The 21,906-nt window shown below is 40.0% G+C and overlaps 1 protein-coding gene across 2 annotated transcripts in view; it reads right to left on the reverse strand.

Annotated features, from left to right (window-relative positions):
* Nucleotides 1-7,174: 7,174 nt before the first annotated feature.
* The window catches only part of RALGPS2 (Ral GEF with PH domain and SH3 binding motif 2), a 117,204-nt gene continuing 102,472 nt past the window's right edge, over nt 7,175-21,906 (reverse strand). Inside the window, exons 19-20 of one of the 2 annotated variants that reach the window (XM_083358705.1) lie at nt 20,734-20,825; nt 7,175-12,463 (exon numbers count right to left, since the gene is read on the reverse strand). In XM_083358705.1, the coding sequence (XP_083214831.1) occupies nt 12,434-12,463; nt 20,734-20,825 (122 nt within the window). In that variant the 3' untranslated portion in view covers nt 7,175-12,433. Of the gene's footprint in view, nt 12,464-19,568; nt 19,655-20,733; nt 20,826-21,906 lie in introns of those variants that run through there. The other variant, XM_083358706.1, reaches the window with a different exon arrangement.

Here is a 21,906-nt window from a genome sequence, read left to right on the forward strand (position 1 = left end):
CTGTCTGGTTCTCCTACACGGATTACTGCCTTGTCGTGGCGAAGGGGCTTGCGTAATTCAATGAAGCTGTGAGCTATGCTGTGCGGGGCCACCCAAGATGGAAAGGTCATAGCAGAGAGTTCTGACAAAATGTGATCCACTGGAGAAGAAAATGGCAACCCACTCCAGTATCTTTGCCATGAAAACCCCATGGACAGTGCCAAAGGCAAAAAGATATGATGCTGGAAGTTGAGCCCCTCAGGTCAGAAGGTGTCCAATATGCTACTGGGGAAGTGCAGAGGGCTAGTACTAGTAGCGCCAGAAAGAATGAAGTGACTGGGCCAAAGCCAAAAGGACGCTCAGCTGTGGATGTATCTGTTGGTGAAAGGAAAGTCTGATGCTGTAAAGATTTTTTCTTCAGATGACCATCAGGTATACTACTGTGGGCAAGAATCCCTCAGAAGAAATGAAGTAGCCTTCATAGTCAATAAAAGAGTAGGAAAAGCAATACTGGGATATAATCCCCAAAAAGACAGAATGATCTCAGTTCGAATCCAAGGCAAACCATTCAATATCACAGTAATTCAAGTCTATGCCCCAACCACCAGTGCTGAAGAGGATGAAATTGACCGGTTCTATGAAGCCCTACAGCACCTTATAGAACTAACACCAAAAAATGATGTCCTTATCATCATGGGGGATTGGAATGCTATGAGCTATGCCATGCAGGGCCACCCAAGACGGAAAGGTCATAGCAGAGAGTTCTGACAAAACGTGATCCACTGAAGAAGGAAATGGCAACCCACTCCAGTATCTTTGCCATGAAAACCCTATGGACAGTACCAAAAGACAAAATGATATGACGCTGGAAGATGAGCCCCTCAGGTCGGAAGGTGTCCAATATGCTACTGAGGAAGAGTAGATGGCTAGTACTAGTAGTGCCAGAAAGAGTGAAGCAACTGGGCCAAAGCCAAAAGGACACTCAGCTGTGGATGTGTCTGGTGGTGAAAGGAAAGTCCGATGCTGTAAAGATTTTTTCTCCATAGGAACCTGGAATGTAAGATCCATGAATCAAGGAAAGCTGGATGTGGTCAAACAAGAGATGACAAGACTGAACATCGACATCTTAGCTATCAGCGAACTAAAATGGACAGGAATAGAAAAGTAATACTGGGATACAATCCTCAAAATGACAGAATGATCTCAGTTTGAATCCAAGGCAAACCATTCAATATCACAGTAGTCCAAGTCTATGCCCCAACCACCGGTGCTGAAGAGGATGAAATTGACCGGTTCTATGAAGCCCTACAGCACCTTATACAACTAACACCAAAAAATGATGTCCTTATCATCATGGGGGATTGGAATGCTAAAGTAGGAAGCCAAAACATAACCAGAATAACAGGCAAGTTTGACCTTGGAGTACAAAATGAAGCAGGGCACAGGCTGACAGAATTTTGTCAAGAGAATACGATGGTCATAGCAAACACTCTTTTCCAACAACCCAAGAGACAGCTCTACACATGGACATCATCAGACGGTCAACACAGAAATCAGATTGACTATATGCTCTGCAGCCAAAGATGGAGAAGCTCTATACAGTCAGTAAAAACAAGACCAGGAGCTGACTGTGGCTCAGACCATGAGCTTCTCATTGCAAAGTTTAGGCTTAAACTGAAGAAAGTAGGGAAAAGCACTAGGCCACTCAGGTATGAATTAAATCATATCCCTGTTGAATATACAGTAGAGGTGACAAATAGATTTAAGGAATTAGATCTGATAGACAGAGTGCCTGAAGAACTATGGACAGAGGTTCGCAACACTGTATAACAGGTAGCAACCAAAACCATCCCAAAGAAAAAGAAAGGCAAGAAAGCAAAATGGCTGTCTGAGGAAGCTTTGCAAATAGCTGAGGAAAGGAGGGAAGTGAAAGGCAAGGGAGAAAAAAAAAGACACGCCCAAATGAATGCAGAATTCCAGAGAATAGCTAGAAGAAATAAGAATGCCTTCTTAAATGAACAGTGCAAAGAAATAGAAGAAAGCCCCTTCACCACGACAAGGCAGTAATCCATGAAGGGGGAATGAATGAATGAATGAATGAATGAATAAATGAATGAGGCTAAATAACAATAGCAGAAGGCCTCTGAATATGTGGGGTCTCATGTTTGATTGAGATGACACTGATATTAGTATAAGGGACCATAGCATACAACGCTAGATAATAGATATAAGATCTGCTTAAGAGTGTTGTCCTGAATGGTGGTGAATGAAAAATGAAGGCTTGTAAGAAGATATGGAACTGAGAAGTATTGGGAGGTAATCCTCAAATCTATGGTGAGCCTGAGAACAAGTTACATTCTCAGATATGTCATGGTGGGAGAAAATCTTTGCTCCAACCATCTATAGTAAAGTAGCCTAGCCCTAGAAGAGGAGGTTTTAAAGAAGATATGTCATGATTTTTTCCTTCCACAATCAAATCCTGAGGTGATTGTACAGTCCAGATCTCCACAAATAGCAGAAGTGGCAGTAATGAAGATGAAAAAATGAAGTTGCTATTTCAGCTATTGGAAAACCACAGAGCTTTTTTTTTTGCACTAATCATGTGAGCAAGCATGTTAAATGTCTTGGACTGTACATTATTTTCCCTAGTAGTGTGGCAGTGGTCTTGAGGTGAGGCATTTGAGTGATTAAAAGAAAGGTGAGAAGTCTGGGATACGCTAACAGCTTTGGAGGAAAATGAAGAAGTTACGGTATATAATTTCAGAATCTACAACTTTAAGAATCTTCTTCCTGGGTGCTTCACAAATATGGCAAGGTACTGTGATCAGTCTGTTCAATATACGCTGCAAAGTGTTTACAAGACACTAGTGCATGATCTTACACAAGGCAGTCAAGGAGAGCTTTGCTCTTTGAGATGTTTGCTTCTGCAATGCTGGCCAATAATAGGGTCTTAAACAGTGGTGAGATTCAGCCAGTTTGCACCGGTTCAGTAGAACCTGTAGCTAATTTTTTGTTGACTTTGGCAAACCGGCTGATGCCCTAGCCCTTTTTTTGCAAGGCCCAGAATGGACCACCGGAAGTGCGTGGACGCCACTTCTGGAAGTCTGTTCTGAGCCAGGGAGGCCTCCCAGGCCAGAATGGCCCACGGGAAGTGCATGGACTGAGCCTCCCCAGCTCAGAACAGACTTCCAGAAGTGGTGTCCGTGCACTTCCGGTGGGTTGTTCTGGGCCTGGGAGGCCTCCCCAACTCAGAAAGGACTTCCGGAAGTGGCAGAGGACCGGTTGCTCACATATTTGAATCCCACCACTAATATTAAAGGTTATAATCCAAAGCCAGAAGATTTGCAAAAGAGGAGAAAAATGTTCCATCCAACAATTGTTTAGTGGACGGAAAAGCAGACTGGAAAAATAATCATAAGAAATTTGAAAAGTATTCTACGATGCTTGTGCTCCCAAAGAATGAATATGCTGTCATTGTAGTGATTGAAATGGTTATTTGCAGTATGAATAGAGGACCAGGAATCCAGAAATATCACAATCCCTAGTATACAGAATACATAAATCATATGCACGTGAAAAATATGGCCAAATATTTTGTTTATTTATTTATTCCTAGTGTCTATCATTTCTATTAACTTACATCCAGGTAGTTCTTGACTTACCACCATTTGTTTAGTGATTGTTCAAGGTTATAGCAGAACTAAAAAAAATGACTTATGACCGTTTTTCACACTTACATTGCAGCATCCCCATGATCATGTGATCAAAATTTGGATGCTTGACAATTGGTTCAGATTTATGACAGTTGCAGTGTCCTGGAGTCATATGATCACCTTTTGTGACCTTCTGACAAGCAAAGTCAATGGGGAAGCCAGATTCACTGAACAAACGTTAACACCTGCAGTGATTCTTTTAACAAATATGGTAAGAAAGGTCATCAAATGGGGCAAAACTCACTTAACAACTGTCTTGCTTAGCAACAGAAATTTTGGGATCAGTTGTGGTTATTAGTTATATCATATGGATATGAATAACTGTGTATTTTATTTTAAATTTGTGCCATTTCACAGGTGAAAACTTCACTATACAATGGTTCCCAGAATCTGAACAGGATGGTGACCTTTCCATGTCTTCCACAATCCCTATGCTCTCATAACATACAGCAAATATGGTCTTTCAAATTCTACTTCTGCAATTACGCACAAGGAAGTGATGCACCTAAGAGCATTGTCACAGCTGATACTTTTGTTCTGCACCCACAATGCAAACGATTTGTAAAATGTGAACACGCTAGTGGCTCAAAAACCAAAGAGACTTTACTTAATCTACCCTGACAATTAAAAACATAAATCTCTAATAGAATTCCATCAACCCTTTAGTAATAAGGGTTGTGTTAGTCAACTCCCAAGTGGATTTCTGCCAAGCTGTCTGCATGGGGCTGCCTTTGAAGACAGTGGAGAACAAGGCAGTGCAAGTAGTTACGGGTGCATCTTGGTACTCTGTTAACTTTACTCTGGGAGCTGTACAGGCTTCCATATGGAATTCAAGATGCTGATCATTACCGATAAGGCCTTCCATGGCACAGGGCCAAGTCACTTACAAACTGCCGCTCCCTAGTTGTTTCTATATGTCCCACTAGGTCCCATAAAAGAGGCATGCTGTGGGTCCTTTCAATTAAAAATGTCAGCTTGTGGGACGTCGGAAGTGTGCCTTTTTTTCTTGCAGCACCTGCCCTCTGGCACTGTAGCTCTGTTCCTGCTGGTCTTCTGTAAAGCACTAAATACCCGGATTGTTCCAGGGTTGGGGGTTTAGATGGCTCATTGATTGGTCTCTATTTATTGCTGTCAACTCTGCAACGAACCTGGCTGCACCCCCTTTTTTTTGTTCTAAGTTGCCACAAGAAGGGGAAGGGGGAAAGGTATTTCTGGTAGTCTAAACATGAGCAAATCTTGGGGGAACCAAGGTCATTCCCATGCCAGAGGGAAGGAGGACTGTTGAGTCATGCCATCAAGCCCATGGGTAGCATGAATTGGGTGGGAATTGTTACATTGTACTACTTTGATTCTTGGAGGGAAAGTTTAGATCTGGTTTCACTTTTGACCGTGCCAATATTATGTATCCAATAAACATGTTCTTTGAGGATTTTTCCTCCCCAGAGTTGATTTATTTGGTCTCATTGATCAGAACCATGACAATTGCCTTGTTGATTTCATCCTTGGGGCCAGTGTTATTTTTTAAATTTTGCTAATGTTTTTATTGTTTTAGTGTGCTATTATCCCCCTAAACTCACATTTCTGAGATTAACTATCACATAAATTGATTAAATATATTCTTAAATAGCTAGTAGTTGAGAGTCGTTGGTGCTTTCTGAATTTGGTTGATTTCTTGTAAATGTTTCATTACTCAAACTAAGTAATATCATCATTGATATCACCTAGTTTGGGTAATGAAAATAACCAAACTCAGAGAGCATCAAGGATTCCTCATTTCAACCCTGAGCTACAAATATTCTCCTTTATCAGTAGCTAGTAGATCTTCAATAACCTGTTTCACGAGTTCCACCAAATCTGTGATTAACAAGCTCTTTTGTTGTTGTTAGTTGCGAAGTCATGTCTGACCCATCGCGACCCCATGGACAACGTTCCTCCAGGTCTTCCTGTCCTCTACCATCTCCTGGAGTCCATTTAAGCTCATGCCTACTGCTTCTGTGACTCCATCCATCCACCTCATACTCTGTCATCCCCTTCTTCTCTTGCCCTAAATCTTTCCCAGCATTACTCTTCTCCAGTGAGTCCTTCCTTCTCATTAGGTGGCCAAAGTATTTGAGTATCAACTGCAGGATCTGGCCTTCTAAAGAGGAGTCAGGGTTGATCTCCTCTAGGACTGACAGGTTTGATTGCCTTAGTCCAGGGGTGTCAAACTCATTTTCATTGAGGGCCACATCAGCATTGTGGTTGCCCTCAGGGGGGCGGGTGGGTGTGGCCTACTGGGTGGGTGTGGCCTACTTGGTGGCCAGCTCTACATCATTTGCATCAAGGGTGCCTATGGGGGCCTGGGCAGGAGTGGGACAGATCTGGGGGTCTCTGGCAGGAGAAGGGTCTCTGGGCCAGGGCCAAGGCAGTGGGGGCTGTTCCCTCACTGTTTCCAGGATGGCTTTGCAGGCCGCATGAAACCACTTCGCGGGCCGGATCTGGCCCCTGGTGTTGTGACTGGTTCAGAACACCTGGGCCTTGTGTTTGACATGTCTGCCTTAGTCCAAGGGACTCGCAGGAGTCTTCTCCAGCACCATAGTTCAAAGGCCTCAATTCTTTGGCACTCAGCCTTTCTTATGGTCCAAAAAAGCTCTTGGAAACACTATTGAAACCTGGATAGTTGTTACTCTGTTATAACTCATAGAAACACACATACTTTGTCAAGATTTCAGTGAAACCTCTAATGTGGTATATATGAAAGAAAATTAACGTTACTTGGGCAATGGTATAAACCACCTATTTAGAATTGTATAATGGTAATTTCTTGGAGCTGTTCTTTACAACTATTTGGAACTAAAAGAATGTGTCTTTTATTCTTAAGTAGAGTTCTTTGGGGATAACTGTTATATTAAAATTCTATTTGGAGTAGGTTTTAAATACAATCTGTTTTATTTTTAATTTATTTAAAACTGCTTTTGTTGGTGTACTCTTTTTTGCTGCAGAGTCCTTTCAAACTGGTGCAGGTTATAAACATTCTGAATAAATACAGTCTGGGATTAATATGGTGGGTTGCTATGATCACTGAAACCCCTTCTTGGAAAAATGCTTTGTTAAAAGATTCTTGTAGCTTCTCTGAACTCTATCCTTTTGGAAACACAACTCTGCCATTGTCTAACTATTCCAAAATCAAACTCTTAAAAATCTTGCTTCCAGGGTTTTCAGATGTTATGTTTGCAATACTTCAGTAAAAACAGTAGGATTTTATACACTTTTTCAACCACACTACTATACATGCCAAGTTTTAAAGTGCATTAAGTTATAAATAAGAATACTTTTTTCTCCAACAATTGGCAATATTATGTTTCTATATTACTTTCCACTCTGCTGAAAACTACCACGACAGCCAATTGATCTGAGATGTCATGCCATTTGAGGAAAAATGGCTCCATCTCTAAGACCTGCTGCAACACAGCATGCTTATGCAAAAGACAATGCACAGAATCCAAATTTTAAGTAATTTATTTCAGTAGGAAAAAATCTGTTTTAAATTCATACATTAAGCTATCTTGAAACAGCTTATGCAAACAAACAGTTCAAACATACAGATGTGGTAAAATATTTTAAAAAACTAAGAAAAAAGGACAAGGAACAGCTAAACTGCACATCACTCATAGAGGTCATAGTGCATTTCCCCCCCCCCCCCATCGAAATAGTGCTTGAAGTCAAATGGAGGAAAATGTACTAAAATGGCTTGTGTGTAGCATAACGTAGACTTTGCATGTTTTTACATATGTGAAGTTCATAATGATGTGAATAACTATAAATTATGTTATTATTAAGGGATACAAAAAGACAAGATTTCACTAAAATCCCCCTTTTCCACTTATCTTCTAATACATTTACGGTAAAGTAAGCACATTAATTAGTAAGAAAAATAAATATTTTTTTTCAGGGAAAGAAGGTGCCAATTTGTCCACTGCAAAGAAGAGGCTCTGAACACATTTCATCTTAGATCTTCAATGACACCCAAACTCAAGAAACAGGTTGATACGTCTGCAACTTTGTTTCAGAAAGTTGTGAAAAATCTTAAAACTATAATATACTTTCACGATCTTCACTATGAACAGTCTGTATATGGTCCAGTATCTTTGCAAAAGACATAACTCTTGCTATTTAAGTTGCATTCAATTATAAATCCTGTTGTTCAGTTCTCCTCTATCATATATGTGGAAAAAGTAACCTAGAAAGAGAGCTAATAGTCATGGCCTTCAGAATTTAAGTTTTCTTCTTCTAGCTGAAAATTTATTTCTCAAAATTCAGATATTATAAAGTTTAGAAAGAAATATATTAACTCCTCATGTATAATTGATTTTGTTAAAAACTGGTTTCTATCTTGAAGTTTCAAAATGGATTTTTAAAAAATTAATCAAATGCTTCAGTGAAACTTGCACTTCTAGGGCAAGATCGTACACTGGTGATGAGGGTGAGAGAGAAGGGTCTGAAGGAATACTTGGAAGATCCATTGCCTAGTCCAGTTGCCTAGGACATACATATATAGAGGAGTTTATGCAAAAAATGTGAACTGGTTCACAAATGCACAAAAATTCCTTGTATAAGGTCACTGAACTGAAACCTATTCAAATTTTACTGGGTTTACTAATAGAAAGCTTGACTTTCAAAGCAGAAATGAGCTAAGAAAAATTGAGTTTTTCTACTGGCTGTTGTTTAATTGGAGTTTCTTCAAAGCCCAACTTACATGAGTAGTGGAATGCATAGAAATAATACTTGGTGGGTTGCCACCTTGGTCTTTCAAACTGGTAATTAAGGCACTAGCAAAAATCTTATACAGATATAAAATGCTCATCTCATGATGAGCAGGAAATGTTATACTTCTCTGAATGAATATTCTGTTTCTGTTTTACTTTTAAATGTAAATTTTAAGGTTGAATACAGGCCATTTTTAAACAGGAAAAGAGAGTGACTTGAAATTCCCCAAATCTAGGCAGACAGACTTTTCAGAGAAAGTAAAAAACAATCCTTCAAATTTTAGTGACTTCAAGTTTGCATAGTATATAATATTCCAAATTAGAAAACTAAATCAGATTTAAGAATGCTTACAACTGAAAAAGCAATATGCACAAAAACATGAGGAAGAAAGATGCAACTTGAGCCACTGGAAGTTTGCATTACAAGGAAACCTAATGTGTAACAGATTTGTTTGATCTGATTCAATGGTACAGGAATATGCTACAACATTAGGAAGAAATCCAAAAAGCTCACTTAACCCTATTTGAAAATAGTATGTCTATAACAATATCTACAGTAAATGTTCTATGATTCAAACACAATTTAGATATAGCTGAAACAGTGTCTTTCATTTCAGCTAATGTGTTCTGAAAAGCAGCTTCATCCATGTCTTTAGTGTACATAGAAAAGTGTGTGTGGATCATTTGTGCGTGAAGCAGTGCAAGTTGCAATTTCGTTACAAGGAAAATCTTGGCTGAGATTTGACGAAGCAGTCTGACAGTATTATTCAACCAGCTTCATGTGGGCTAAATGAAATCTGGCAAATTGCTATCAACTTTTCAGAATAATGAGTACTGAGATACTCAGAACACATGACCCCTGCGTTTTATAAAAAATAGAGGAAATTAGAAAGTTGATTAACTCAGGCTGTTGGGCATATGCTACTATAGAGGATGTTCATTTACAGTATGCAAGATGAAGAAGCAGTCTCTCTCTCTGTCTCTGTCTCTGTCTCTCTCTCTCTCTCTCTCGTGTGTGTGTGTGTGTGTGTGTGTGTGTGTGTGAGAGAGAGAGAGAGAGAGAGAGAAGAGAGAGAGAAACACATATAAGGCATTCTACAGTTGTACTGACTAGAAGTGTGTGTCTTGTAAAACATCTTGCCTTTCAGAATTAAACATTTCTTGCAACTTGATTTGTTTTTAGATGAAACCTTAAAAATCTATTTTAGTGAAATATGTATTTGTATACCAAAAATCCAGTGTTTTTGTTATAGTAAAAAATGGAACTCATTCCATTTTCTATTATTATAAAAACAATCGCTGATAGTATTAGCATCTATGTATTTAGCTCAATTATTTAGAAGAAACTTGTACTACCAAGCAAAATGCTTCATTTGCACTCAAACAGCATTTAGAATTTCTGATACATATTTTTGAAAGCTACCTTTTAAAAATATGTTAATAATATGAACTGTAAAATTTTACATTACTGAAATTTAACTGATGAATGAAGCAAATTATTAGAAATTAAGTAGATCTTTTTACAAGTGCAATCTTTAAAACTACCATACAATCTGGAATGGTTCAAGGCTTGAAATATTTTTTTTCAAATAAATTAAACCAAAACAAATAAATTACAAAAACTACAAAATGTGTACGAGAAAGCTGAAAGCTGTAAAAGTATAATACCCCTATCTGTTATTTAAAGGAAATAGGCTAAGTAAAGCTTTTAAACAGATGTCTTTATATTTAAGTTGAAATTTTTACTACTTTTTGCTGCTTTTGGTATTTAGTTCATTGGGCAAAAACAAGTTTCCAACCTGGTTTTGAGCTGATACATGTGTCTATTTTTGTGTGTGCTCCCTTTCCAAACCATCCATTTCCTTTTGAGAAACATTTTGACGTAATGAATTAGCTCTGAAAATGTTACATAAGCTTCAAAACCAATGTATCTCAGAAAATACATGGGATGTTCTATGATCTGAATCAAATATTGTAAATGTTCAAACATGCTCATTCAACATGCCAAAACTAATTATAGACACCATGTGAAAAACTGGCATGGGCTGACTTTATATCTTCCAAAACTCTATACCTAATTAAGCTGTGGTTTGCAGTTGCATCTTTCTACTCATAAGAATGGTGATCAATTGGATAAATCTATCTACACAATTCTTTTTCTTCCATGCTTTTTTTAGAACAAACAAATTCCACAGGATTCCATTCCACAAAATCAAAAAATGGGATGCTTGTTTTAAACTCAGAAAAGTGGAAATTAAATTGTGCAAACTCTATATAGTAATACTGCTGGCTATAAAGATGTTCCCATGAAAATTCCTGTCATTTATTGGCAGATGTGTAAACTAAGCAAGTCAAGAACATGCAAGTCTCCTTTTATAACAAATGCCACTGTAAGGTCAGAACTGAGTATTAATTCCCCAAGAATCCAGAATTTAAGTATATTGTGAACTTCTTGGCAGGAAGAAAAGAAATAGATATTAAGAGTGGATAATTTTAAAATATGTTCCTATTTTTCATTGTACTTTGAACAAAACTTTTATACGAACCTTATTTCCTTCTGTGGACAGCTGCCATTCCTATCTCCTATTAGCAGGAAAAGCTATTTTAAAAACATATCCTTTAGCTATATGAACCCATGACATTCTATTCACACATGAATTTGAGTTACTTTATAACTTCAGTCTATATTTTCTTATAAGCTGTACTATAGCACTGATGGAGTTGATTTCAACTGACCTTGTTTTCTTTTGATCAAAATTATTACCATGTGAAGACTTTGAAATCGTCTAGTTCAAAGTATCATTCTATCATAACACAGACAAATTTTCAGAGCATGAGTTTCTTTACAAATTATCTCACATGGTGGTAAGTTGTTTTTTTTAAAGAAATATGTGAAATGGTAACCTATATTTTCTTACAGTAATCTAAACCTACTTGTAATTAATCCCATCAGTGGCTTATCTTTATACGGGCAGATTTTTCAGATCACGTAGGAGGTGACTTTTGCAAACTATACACAAATAAGATTCCAGCTCTGACATAAAAAATGAAAAATTTCTAATCCTAATCATGTGCTTCTTTTACAAGAAGGAAAATATAAGGGTTTTTATCTGTAAAACAATAGTTAATAGGCATTAATAAAGAAGATTTTCAGGGGGAAATGTGCTTATGGAAAGTGTATAATGTGTACCAACTGTTTCTTGGAGAAATGAGGGTGTTTTGTCTGAAAATATGTTGAAATTAAATTCTCAGTTCTGACCTCCTGATGTTTCCCAGAGCTTCCTTGAAACTGACAACCAAGATCTCTCTCTCTCTCTCTCAAAAAAAAGAATGAATGTGATATTGGCTGTTGTGTCACTTGCAGAAAAGAAAATTCTGCGAAGTCAGTGCTTTGTAAAAAGAAGATAAATTTGCATAAATTACAGTTGTTACATTCTAAGCTAAATTAATTATATTGTGCCCCCAATTAGCTGAGCACAAGAGCTAATACAGAGGGACACAGATATAAACTGCATATTTTTCAAGAACACACAGGCTATCCCCTTACTCAGACACCCCTTGAAACACCCTTAAGTTTCAGATGTACAGATTTTACAACAAGAAAAACTGCAAAAAGCAGGGCTTTAAAAATAAAATGTAACAAAGTAAACACAAATACAAACTAGCTACAACCTACTTAACCTAAGCACAGCACTGTCAGAGGTTTCACACACACATACACACACACACAAATTTAGTGTTTCATGTTGGATAACCTTTCATTCTTTAAGGCAGTGGTTTCCACAAGTCAGTTCAGAGAATACTGAGTAGCAGCAAGCCTCACAGTAGTTCATGTCACATTCAATTCCCTGAAATCTTAGTGCTTTTATTCAGAACTTCCATTTTCTTCCTAGTCAGAAATACAGCTGGCATGCCTTCAACAGGACTTCTCACACCATGAAATAGCATTCAAAAGTGGATGGATCAAATTCATGGATCAAATTCTGCAGTAGCTGGTCACTCAAAAGTCATCAAATTGGCAGGAACCTATCAACAGAAGAAATAATTTTGTAAAGGTATAACTTTTAAGTTCAAGTTTAGAAATTAAGCCCTAGTTTTCTGTTATGTAATCAAATAGAGACAAGATTGAGATTTATATGCTGCTTCCAACTGTGCTAAATTTGTAGATATACCACTTTTTCAAAAAATGGTTTGAGAATTACCGTATTTTCCGATGTATAAGATGACTTTTTAACCCATGAAAATCATCTCAAAAGTTGGGGGGTCGTCTTATACGCCCAGTCGTCTTATACGCTGGAAAATCAGCGAGCCCGGGAAGGCACGCCCTCCCCTCTCACTGTGGAGGAAGCAGGGTAGGCTGGCGTCTGGCGGGAGCCGGCAGGGCAGTCCTGCACACGCGCACGCTCCCCAGCTGTTAAGGAGCACTCCTTAGCAGCCGGGGAGTGCGCGCGTGTGCAGGACTGCCCTGCCGGCTCCCGCACGATGCTCTTCCCTCTTGAGGCAGCATCCCCGAGGACTCCTTAGGAGCTTAGGAGCTCCCGCCAGACGCCAGCCTGCCCTGCTTCCTCCACAGTGAGAGGGGAGGGCGTGCCTTCCCGGGCTCGCTGATTTTCCGGCGTATAAGACAAAAAATCTTGAAAATCATCTCAAAAGTTGAGGGGTCGTCTTATATGCCCAGTTGTCTTATACGCCGGAAAATACGGTAGGCAGGATAAGTAACTAACCTTTGGTTCTTGCTTATTCTCAAACTACTCTTTCAAAAACAAATTTATTTATTTAATTGATTTTATATACCGCCCTATCCCCGAAGGACTCAGGGCGGTTTACAGGGTGAATTAAAACAATTCAAATAAATACAATTAAAATAGAATTAAATTAAGACTAGCCCACAATTAAAACAAATTAAAATTTAAAATTTAAAGTTAAATTAAAACCCCCTCAGTCCAGGCCAGAAAGATCAAATAACCAAATAACCAAATTATAGTTCCCCTAATTAAAACCAAAAACAGATGTTTCCAATCTCTTTCCATTAGTATAAAAAAGAGGGGAGGTGAACAAGAGAACCCTTGAATGAAGACCTAATGGTTGTTATTTTGTTTGTCATAAAACTATACTCAGATTGCTCTTCAAAGGTTCCTCAGCCAGGCTATGGGAGAAATCAGTCCACAGAATCCAATCCTGGACTTGATATGCATGAACATTTTTATTATGATGTGGAAGGTCATTAAGCTGGGGGGAATATTTCAGATATAAATTTGGGAGACTAAGGAGTCAAACTGAAAACAATTGATGGAAACGTTTCTTTCAAAAATAAAATGTACATACATGTATAGGACAGAGAATACTTGGCAATAGTGTAAGCAAAAAGGGAATTTTGTGAATTAAGTAAATCAAAAGTTGAAAGCTAGATGATGTGGCTGTAGAAAAGGAAATATAATCTTAGGCTGCATCAATACAGTAAGGTAGTTTCCAAAAAATAGGATATTATAGTTCTACTCTATTTCTTTCTAATCAGACCATTATATCCAATGTTTAGTTATGGACTCTCTATTTAAATAAGGAAAGCTTTCAGAGAAGGGCAGCAAAGATCAGTATGTTGAGGAGAGACTGAGATAACTTGATAGTTTTATTGTTAAGAGAACATTAAGGGGATATGATAAACTGACTCAGGTATTTTAGGATATTTCACACAGAATAAAGCCATAGCCTGTTATCCATCATCCTACTATTCAGATCATTAGACAGCTCTTTTAAATTATAGGAAGGCAGACTCTAGTTGAATATTAGGAAAATATTCCTGATAGTAAGAGCAATTCAAAACTGGAAACAGTTATCCATGGAGGTAATGAATTCCTCTTTATTGGATATGTTTAGGCGGAAGCTGTGTATCTCTGTTTGGAAAGATTTAGTCTGGATTCCTACAATGATGCTTCTTTTAATTAAGACAGTGAAAGAGGCAACCAGGTCAATATGATTTCAGAAACTGCTCCAGCTGCATCATCCTATCCATCCTGCACAGAACCATTATTACCAAATACTCTGTGGAAGAGATCTCCAAAAATAGAGTCCAAAGCTTGCTCCATTTGGACTATTCTATTCTCCACAGAGCCACGATTCTTATTTATTTATTAGGTATTTGAATCTTCCCAGATTTTAGGTAGCTTACAACAATTAAAAATTAAAACACTGATAATGGAATATAACAGGCAGCTATAACCTTGGTTCCCATGGGACGAATTATTGTTTAGTCTAACATTAAAACCACCCATTCCCCCCTCCCAGTACTTTGGCAACCAAAAACAATGAATATACAAAATAAATGTAAATAGAGTTAACATATGAAATGTCAAATGTAACATTGTAATACTTGGGAGGGAATTCAAGACTTGGTTTCACTTTTGACTGTACTAATACTTTGTAGCCAGTAAACATGTTCTTTAAGGAAACCTCTTGCCTAGGAGTTCTGCTTTTACTGGTCTCATCTATTGGAACCATGACATTAAACCAAGTCTCCTTCAAACTTTAAAACTTGGGATCCTGAGCCCCAGTTGCCTACCTAACCCTTTTAGGAGGACGACAAAGACGCAGGAAAGAGATAGAGATGGAGAAGAAGGGGGAGTTGGCCACTGGCCTCGGCACGACATTGGCTGATGGAACGCAGGCTATAGCCCAGGCGGACAGTGCAGCCCCTGCACCAGGAGCAAGGCTGAAAGCCCAGGCGACCCTGTCGGAGATGCTGAGGCAGCAAGAAGAAATACTGACCCTCAGAGTGAATTGGAGATCAGGTGCTGCCCTGCAGCGGTGGAGCACCTTTAAGGCTGTTGAGGTTGAATTCCCACTGATCTCATCCCACGGCTCTCGTTCACCTGTGCTGAGGAAGGCGAAGAGGCCAGCTGGCTGGGATGAATCAGGGGAGTGGAGGTACCTGACCGCCATCCACAGCCACTACATCGAGAGGTTGAGGGAGAAGCTTGACTGACCTGAGATTGGGGAAGTGGAGGTGATTGCCCTACCAGGTTATTTCCAGTGGACTAGGTGACAGACACTCCCCAACTCTTCCACCTCCTCAGCGAAGCCCAAGTCCCATAGCGATGACTCGTGCTGCATCCCCGCTGCCTAGACCAGCCTTAACATCGAGTCCAGAGCGTTGGCAGAGCCCCGAGATCAATGTCCTGAAAGCCCAAGAGCCTGGCCCCGCCTTCTGTCACCCCAGCACCAGTGGCCAGGTATACAGCAAGCTTACTGGGGGCAACAGCCGGTGGGCCCACCTCCTATCAAACCCACTTTGATGGGGACTGTCTTTCTTCCTGAATCAGGTGTGGGCTCACCTGAATCGTTATGCAAATGCTTACCTGGACAGAGCCAGAATGGTTGATGTCATAGCAGTGAACCTGGAAGGGGAAGCTGCCGAATGGGCAACTGGCCTACACGATGAACAGGCACCAAAATTGTGGGACATCAATTTGTTTATGGGCGAGTTGAGCGCCAGGTTCAAAGATGAATCCCAAGCCCTGCAAGCTGAAAAGGACATCCATAATTTGAAGCAGAGGGGCCGGCCAGCGAAAGAATATCTAAGAGAATTCTGGAAAGTGGCTGGATGGATCAGGCAGTGGCCTGAGTGATCACTAATTCACCACTTCAAGGCAGGCTCAGACTGTAAATTATTCAATGTGTATACCTACAGGGGGATCCCTGACCAACTCTGCGAATGGTACTGCCTGGCTATAACCTTAGACATCGAGCTAGACCGTTATCACAGACCCACAGCATTGGAGTCCAGACCAAGGCAAACCCAAGAAAGACGCCAGGGTGGGCCAACGCCCTCCACCTACCACAGCCTCTGGCTTTCCTCGAGTACCTGTTGGACCCCCCTGGATCAAGTGTTTCAGGTTTGGGCAGCTTGGAAATCAACCAGCTGATTGTCCAATCCCATTTCCTCCAGCTAAGAGTGCGCCTGCTGCCTCCACAAAACCCAAGAGGAAACCTTGCGCAGTGCGAGAAAAGTTGAATTGGGCTAGCCAGAAGCAAGCTGCATGGGTCATTTCTCCTTCCCAGGGGAAACATGAGACCCCAGCAGAGCACTTGCCTACACTGGCCCGTTATGACAATGACAACGAGGGAGAAGACAACTCAATGGTGAGTCACTCTGTCCTGCCTTTTGCCATCTCTGCGAAGCTCTTAGTCCCTAAGCAGGTGCCCAAATGGACTTGCATGTTTTAACTGAATCAGGCTGCACCAGATGCCTAATCAACCTCCCCAAAAGCTAGGCATTCGTGCCAAATTATTGCCCATAGCTATGAGGTTTGAACAAGCTGATGGATCTCTTATAGGGGGAGCTCACCTAACCAAACCAGTGTGCCTGGAAATGGGGGAGCATTGGGAACTCATCTGTTTTGTAGTGGTCCCAAAAATGACTGAAACTGTAATTTTGGGATTAGCCTGGCTTGATAAGTGGCACCCTATGCTCTGGTGGGAAAATGGAGTGAGGAATTTGAGATTAGCAATGGGGCCTTTGCCTCCTACTCTGGCCACTGATACACGAGGGGCTGCAGAAAATGAGAACCATGGGCTCTCTGAAATCCGTCATGGGCCCCCTACCTGGGACTCATCTCATCTCAAGCGAATACCGAGACTTAGCTGATGCATTCAGCGAGAAGGAATCTGATGTCCTCCACACCACCAAATGATTGACTGTGCCACTGAGTTTTTGCCGGGTGCCAAACTTCCCAAGCCTGAAATGTACTCTATGACTCCACGAGAGTTAAAAGAGCTGAGAGAGTATATCGATAAGAACTTAGCCAGGAGATTCATTCAGCCAACTAAATCCCGTGTAGCTGCCTCTGTGCTCTTCAAAGAGAAGGATGGATCACTGAGGCTATGCGTTGATTTTAAAGGGTTAAATGCTGTCAGCGTGGTACATATTTTTAATGCTGGCCCATTTAGCAAAAGGAAAGTTTTTTTTTTACCAAATTAGACCTAAGAGAGGCATACTATTGAGTGAGAGTTAAAGAAGGAGTTGAGTGGAAAACAGCTTTTAACAACATCTAGGGAGTTTTCAGTTCAAACTTATGCCTTTTGGTCTTCAAAGAGCCCCAGTCGTATTCATGCAATTGACTGAACAAGTGATGCATGACCACTTGTACAAAGGGGTTCTAGTCTATCTTGACGACATCCTCATTTGCACAGGGACCATGGCAGAGCACGTTAGTGTGTGAAGTACTAAAAAACCTGCTGAAAGCCAACTTTATGCAAAACTCTCAAAATGTGAATTCCGTCAAATGTATCTAGACTACTTAGGATAGAGAATTTCCAGTGACAGGGTGGAAATGGATCCAGCCAAGGTTAAAGCCATACTACAATGGCAGCCCCCATGGACCAGTAAACAACTTCAACGTTTTTTGGGATTCACAAACTTCTACTGGCAATTCATCCCCTCTTTTTCTGAGATAGCTTTGCCAATTACTGAGCTATTAAAAACTAGAAAAGGCGGAGGGAAACTGTCAAGCCCTGCCATGGTCTATAGCAGGGGTCAGCAACCTGAAACAGTGAAAGAGCCACTCGGAACCGGTTCCCTCACAAAAGGAAAAACTGGGAGCCGCAAAAAATGTGTGCACATGCGTGTACATGCGCGCATGCGCAGAACAGGGTTGACTGAAGAGTGGAGCCAAGGCGAGATATGCACCCACCCTGCATATTTGAATTGATTGGTTGAACTTTTTTAGTCCCACTTTTTTTTTGGACTGCACATGGCAGAGGACTGGAAGCCGCATGGGACGGATGAAAGAGCCGCATGTGGCTCCGGAGCCGCGGGTTGCAGACCTGTGGTCTATAGAGTGCCAAGTTGCACTTGAGAACTTAAAGACTGTTTGCAGCCAAACCTGTTCTCAAACGCTCCAACCCGGATGAGCAATTCATCATCCAAGCTGATACCAGTGATGTAGCTGTGGGGGCAGTCCTTTTGCAAAGAAACCAAAGGGGAGACTTACAACCCTGCACCTACACCTCCATGAAATTAATGGACACTGAGCAAAGCTGTGAGCTGTTTGGGAGAAGGAAGCTTTTGCAGTAAGATGGGCCCTGTTGACTTGGCGTCATTTCCTTGAGGGGGGAAAGTTCCCTTTTGAAGTGTGGACTGATCATAAACATTTAGAGGCATTGAAAACCCCCATAAGTTATCTCCCAAACAAGTTCTTTGGGCATAGTATTTTAATTGTTTCAATTTTAGTTTAAATTATTTCCCCGGGGGAAAGAATTTTTTGGCTGACGTCCAGAATGCCCCAGTATAAAAGTTGCCATGAGATTCTCCATCATTCCACTACAGTCAGTTTCTCAGATAACGCCTGGAGGTTGACAAAAAAAACCTTAAGGAGGAATTAAAAACCGACTCCTCGTTCCAGGCAAATAAAACCATACTGATTTATCGAGATGAGTTAGCCTGGAAGGGATCAGAACTGTACTTGCCAGGAACACATAAGAGTCCAAGCACTTCAGCGCAGCCATGATGCCAAACAGGCTGGCCACTTTGGGTTTCTAAAGACTTTACATCTGGTCAGGAGGCAATTTTGGTGGCCAGGTATGAAAAAGGATGTGGAAAGTTATGTGAAGAGCTGTGCAACTTGTGCAGCCATGAAAAAACGTCCTGGAAAGCCTCCTGGATTATTGTAGCAGGTAGCAGACCCGTCCCAACCCTGGGAGGAGATTGCCATGGATTTTATTGTGGAATTACTAGAAAGTAGGGATAGCTTAGTAATATGGACTGTCATTGACCTTTTTTCGAAGCAGGCACATTTCATAACCTGTTCCAGTCTCCCCTCCGCAAAAAAGTTAGCCAAGCTGTTCTTTAAACATATATACCGTCTTCACAGAACACCAAAGAGAATTATTTCAGATAGGGGAGTTCAATTTACTGCAAAGTTTTGGAGGGACTTCCTCAAGCTAATCAGATCCACACAAGGACTATCGTCAGCTTTTCAGCTGAATATGAATGGAGCAGCTGAGAAAGCGAACTCAATGGTGGAACAATACATTAGATGCTATGTTGATTACCAATAGATGAACTGGGCTGACTTCCTCTCTTTTGCGGAAGTAGCTTATAATAACACTGTGCATAGTAGCATTGGACTTACTCCTTTTAAAATAGCTACAGGTTGAGACTTCATTCCTATGCCTGAGTACATGCAGGAGCCTCCCACCTCTCAAACCTTAGATCCTGGAAAACTGTTTGGGAGAATGAAAAAAAAACTTTAGTGAAAGCCTCAAAAATTTACAAAGAGCAGGCAGACAAGAAACGGTCTCAGAAGCCGTTTCATGTGTGGGAGATAGTCTATCTCTCTACAAAATACTTAAGACTCAAATTGCCTAATTAAAAATTAGGACCAAAATTCTTTGGTCCCTTCCCTGTAGTTCGAATTATAAACCCTGTTACAGTAGAATTTAAACTCCCTCGTTTATTGACGAAAGTCCACCCTGTTTTCCATTGCAGTTTACTAAAACTTGTCAGGGAGTCCTCCTTAAGACCTGTTCCCAAGAAAGCACCTGGTCCCCTTTTAGTGCAGGGGGAAACACATTATGAAATAAAATGGATTCTTGATTCTAGATTGTACAAAGAAAATTACAGCATTTAGTAGTGGAAGGCATACCTACTATCAGAAGCTACATGGGTAAAAAGTGCTGACGTCAAGGCAGATAGGCTAATACAGAGATTTTTTGACAAGCATCCTAAGCCTCGGGGAGATTCCTAACTCTAACTTTTCTTTGTCTGCAGGATTTGTTCTCTCTCTAGCGGATGTGACTGTCAACTCTGCAACAATCTTGGTTGAAGCCATTTTTGCTTCGTTTTCAATTGCCACAGTACTGGGAAGGGGGATGGGTGGTTTTAATGTTAGACTAAACAATATCTTGTCCCCTGGGAACCAAGGTCATTGCTGCCTGACTTTTGGCAGGCTGAGCCTTCCATTAGAAAGCCTGCCAAAGTATTCTTATTGGGGAACTTAGCTGATTACATTGTGCTGGGGTGGGAAGTTCAACTTTGTAACTTTGTAACATTGTAACGTTTTGGAGGGAACTCTAGACTTGGTTTCACTTTTGACTGTGTGGATAATTTGTAGCCAATAAACATATTCTTTAAGGAAACCTCTTGCCTTGGAGTTCGGAACCATGACATCACCCCCACCTGCACTGAGTTGGAACAGAGCAATACAGCAATATACAATTTTTTTTGTATCTTGTGAGGAACCACTTTATATTCAGGTCTTACTAGCAACTAAAGCATGACTTCATAATTTTTGCTCTTTCACCTGTTGTCTGTTGCTTTGGCAGGCAGCACTCAGATGCTTGAACCACAGCATTGCATTCATTCTGTTACCAGCTTGAAACTTGTACGAATTCCCTGAATGACAATATGAGTTTTCCATTAAAAATTAAAACCATCTCATACTTTCAATTAAACATTTTTTTAAAAAACAACTAGTGGGTGAAATGCAATCATTTGTTTCCACTGACTGAATTTATTATTTTTACTTGAACACTCTCAAAATCCACTTGGCAGAGTCCCTAACTCTCTGGAGCAAATCTTGTAGCCATTTCTTTGACCTATCATACAAAACAAAATATATCTAGCAATGGACACTACCAGTATTTTTAATATATGATAAAATATACACTGATACAGCCAATCAAGAATGTCTTCTAAGAAAAACTGTATAGAATTGTAAACATATGTCCAATATTTCTTTAATGGAATAAGTCAATTAGTTTTATTTGTAATATAAAGTCATCTTCATCACAAATTATTCACCTACAGTATTAGGTAACTTCTCACTATTTGGTAAGAAGGCAAAATCCACCTGAGATTCATCTTCCTGGCATATAAAGTTTCTGAGCTGCTACAATAACATTCCAGGCCAGATGCTCTATCATTTCTCCATTTTGACTGTTTAGGTCAGATGACTTATTAAAATAAAAACTAACCTCACACTGCTTGCATTCTGAATTCCCCTCATCAGTTTTTAATTCTTGGGGGACTTGAGATAGATTTTTGTTTTCAAAAAAGTAATTTGATTAAAACATTCAAAATGACTTTCCAACAATAGATAAATAAATATCTATTAATGGTTTATGTAATTCTTTTTAGTCCTGTCTTCAAGAATCATGACCCCGTTCACTTTGCTACATCACAACTCACTACTATAATTAAAGTCTGAAGTAAGTTTTGTACAGGAATCCTTGATTTACAACCCAAAATGGACCAGAATTTCCATTGTAAGTTATTGTGGTTGTAAGTCAAGCCAGAATGATTTTATGACATTTTTTGCTGGAAATTGGCAACAAAGGACGCAAATAATGATCACGCGTTTGCAGGATGCTGCAACTGGTTGTAAATGTGAGCCAGATGCCAAGCATCCAAATTGCAATCATGTGACAATGTAAGTGCTGTGACAGTTATGAACGCAAATACATGTTATAAGTGA

The sequence above is a fragment of the Vipera ursinii genome (genome assembly GCF_947247035.1).
Source record: "Vipera ursinii genome assembly, chromosome: 3".
In the NCBI taxonomy this organism is placed as follows: domain Eukaryota; kingdom Metazoa; phylum Chordata; class Lepidosauria; order Squamata; family Viperidae; genus Vipera; species Vipera ursinii.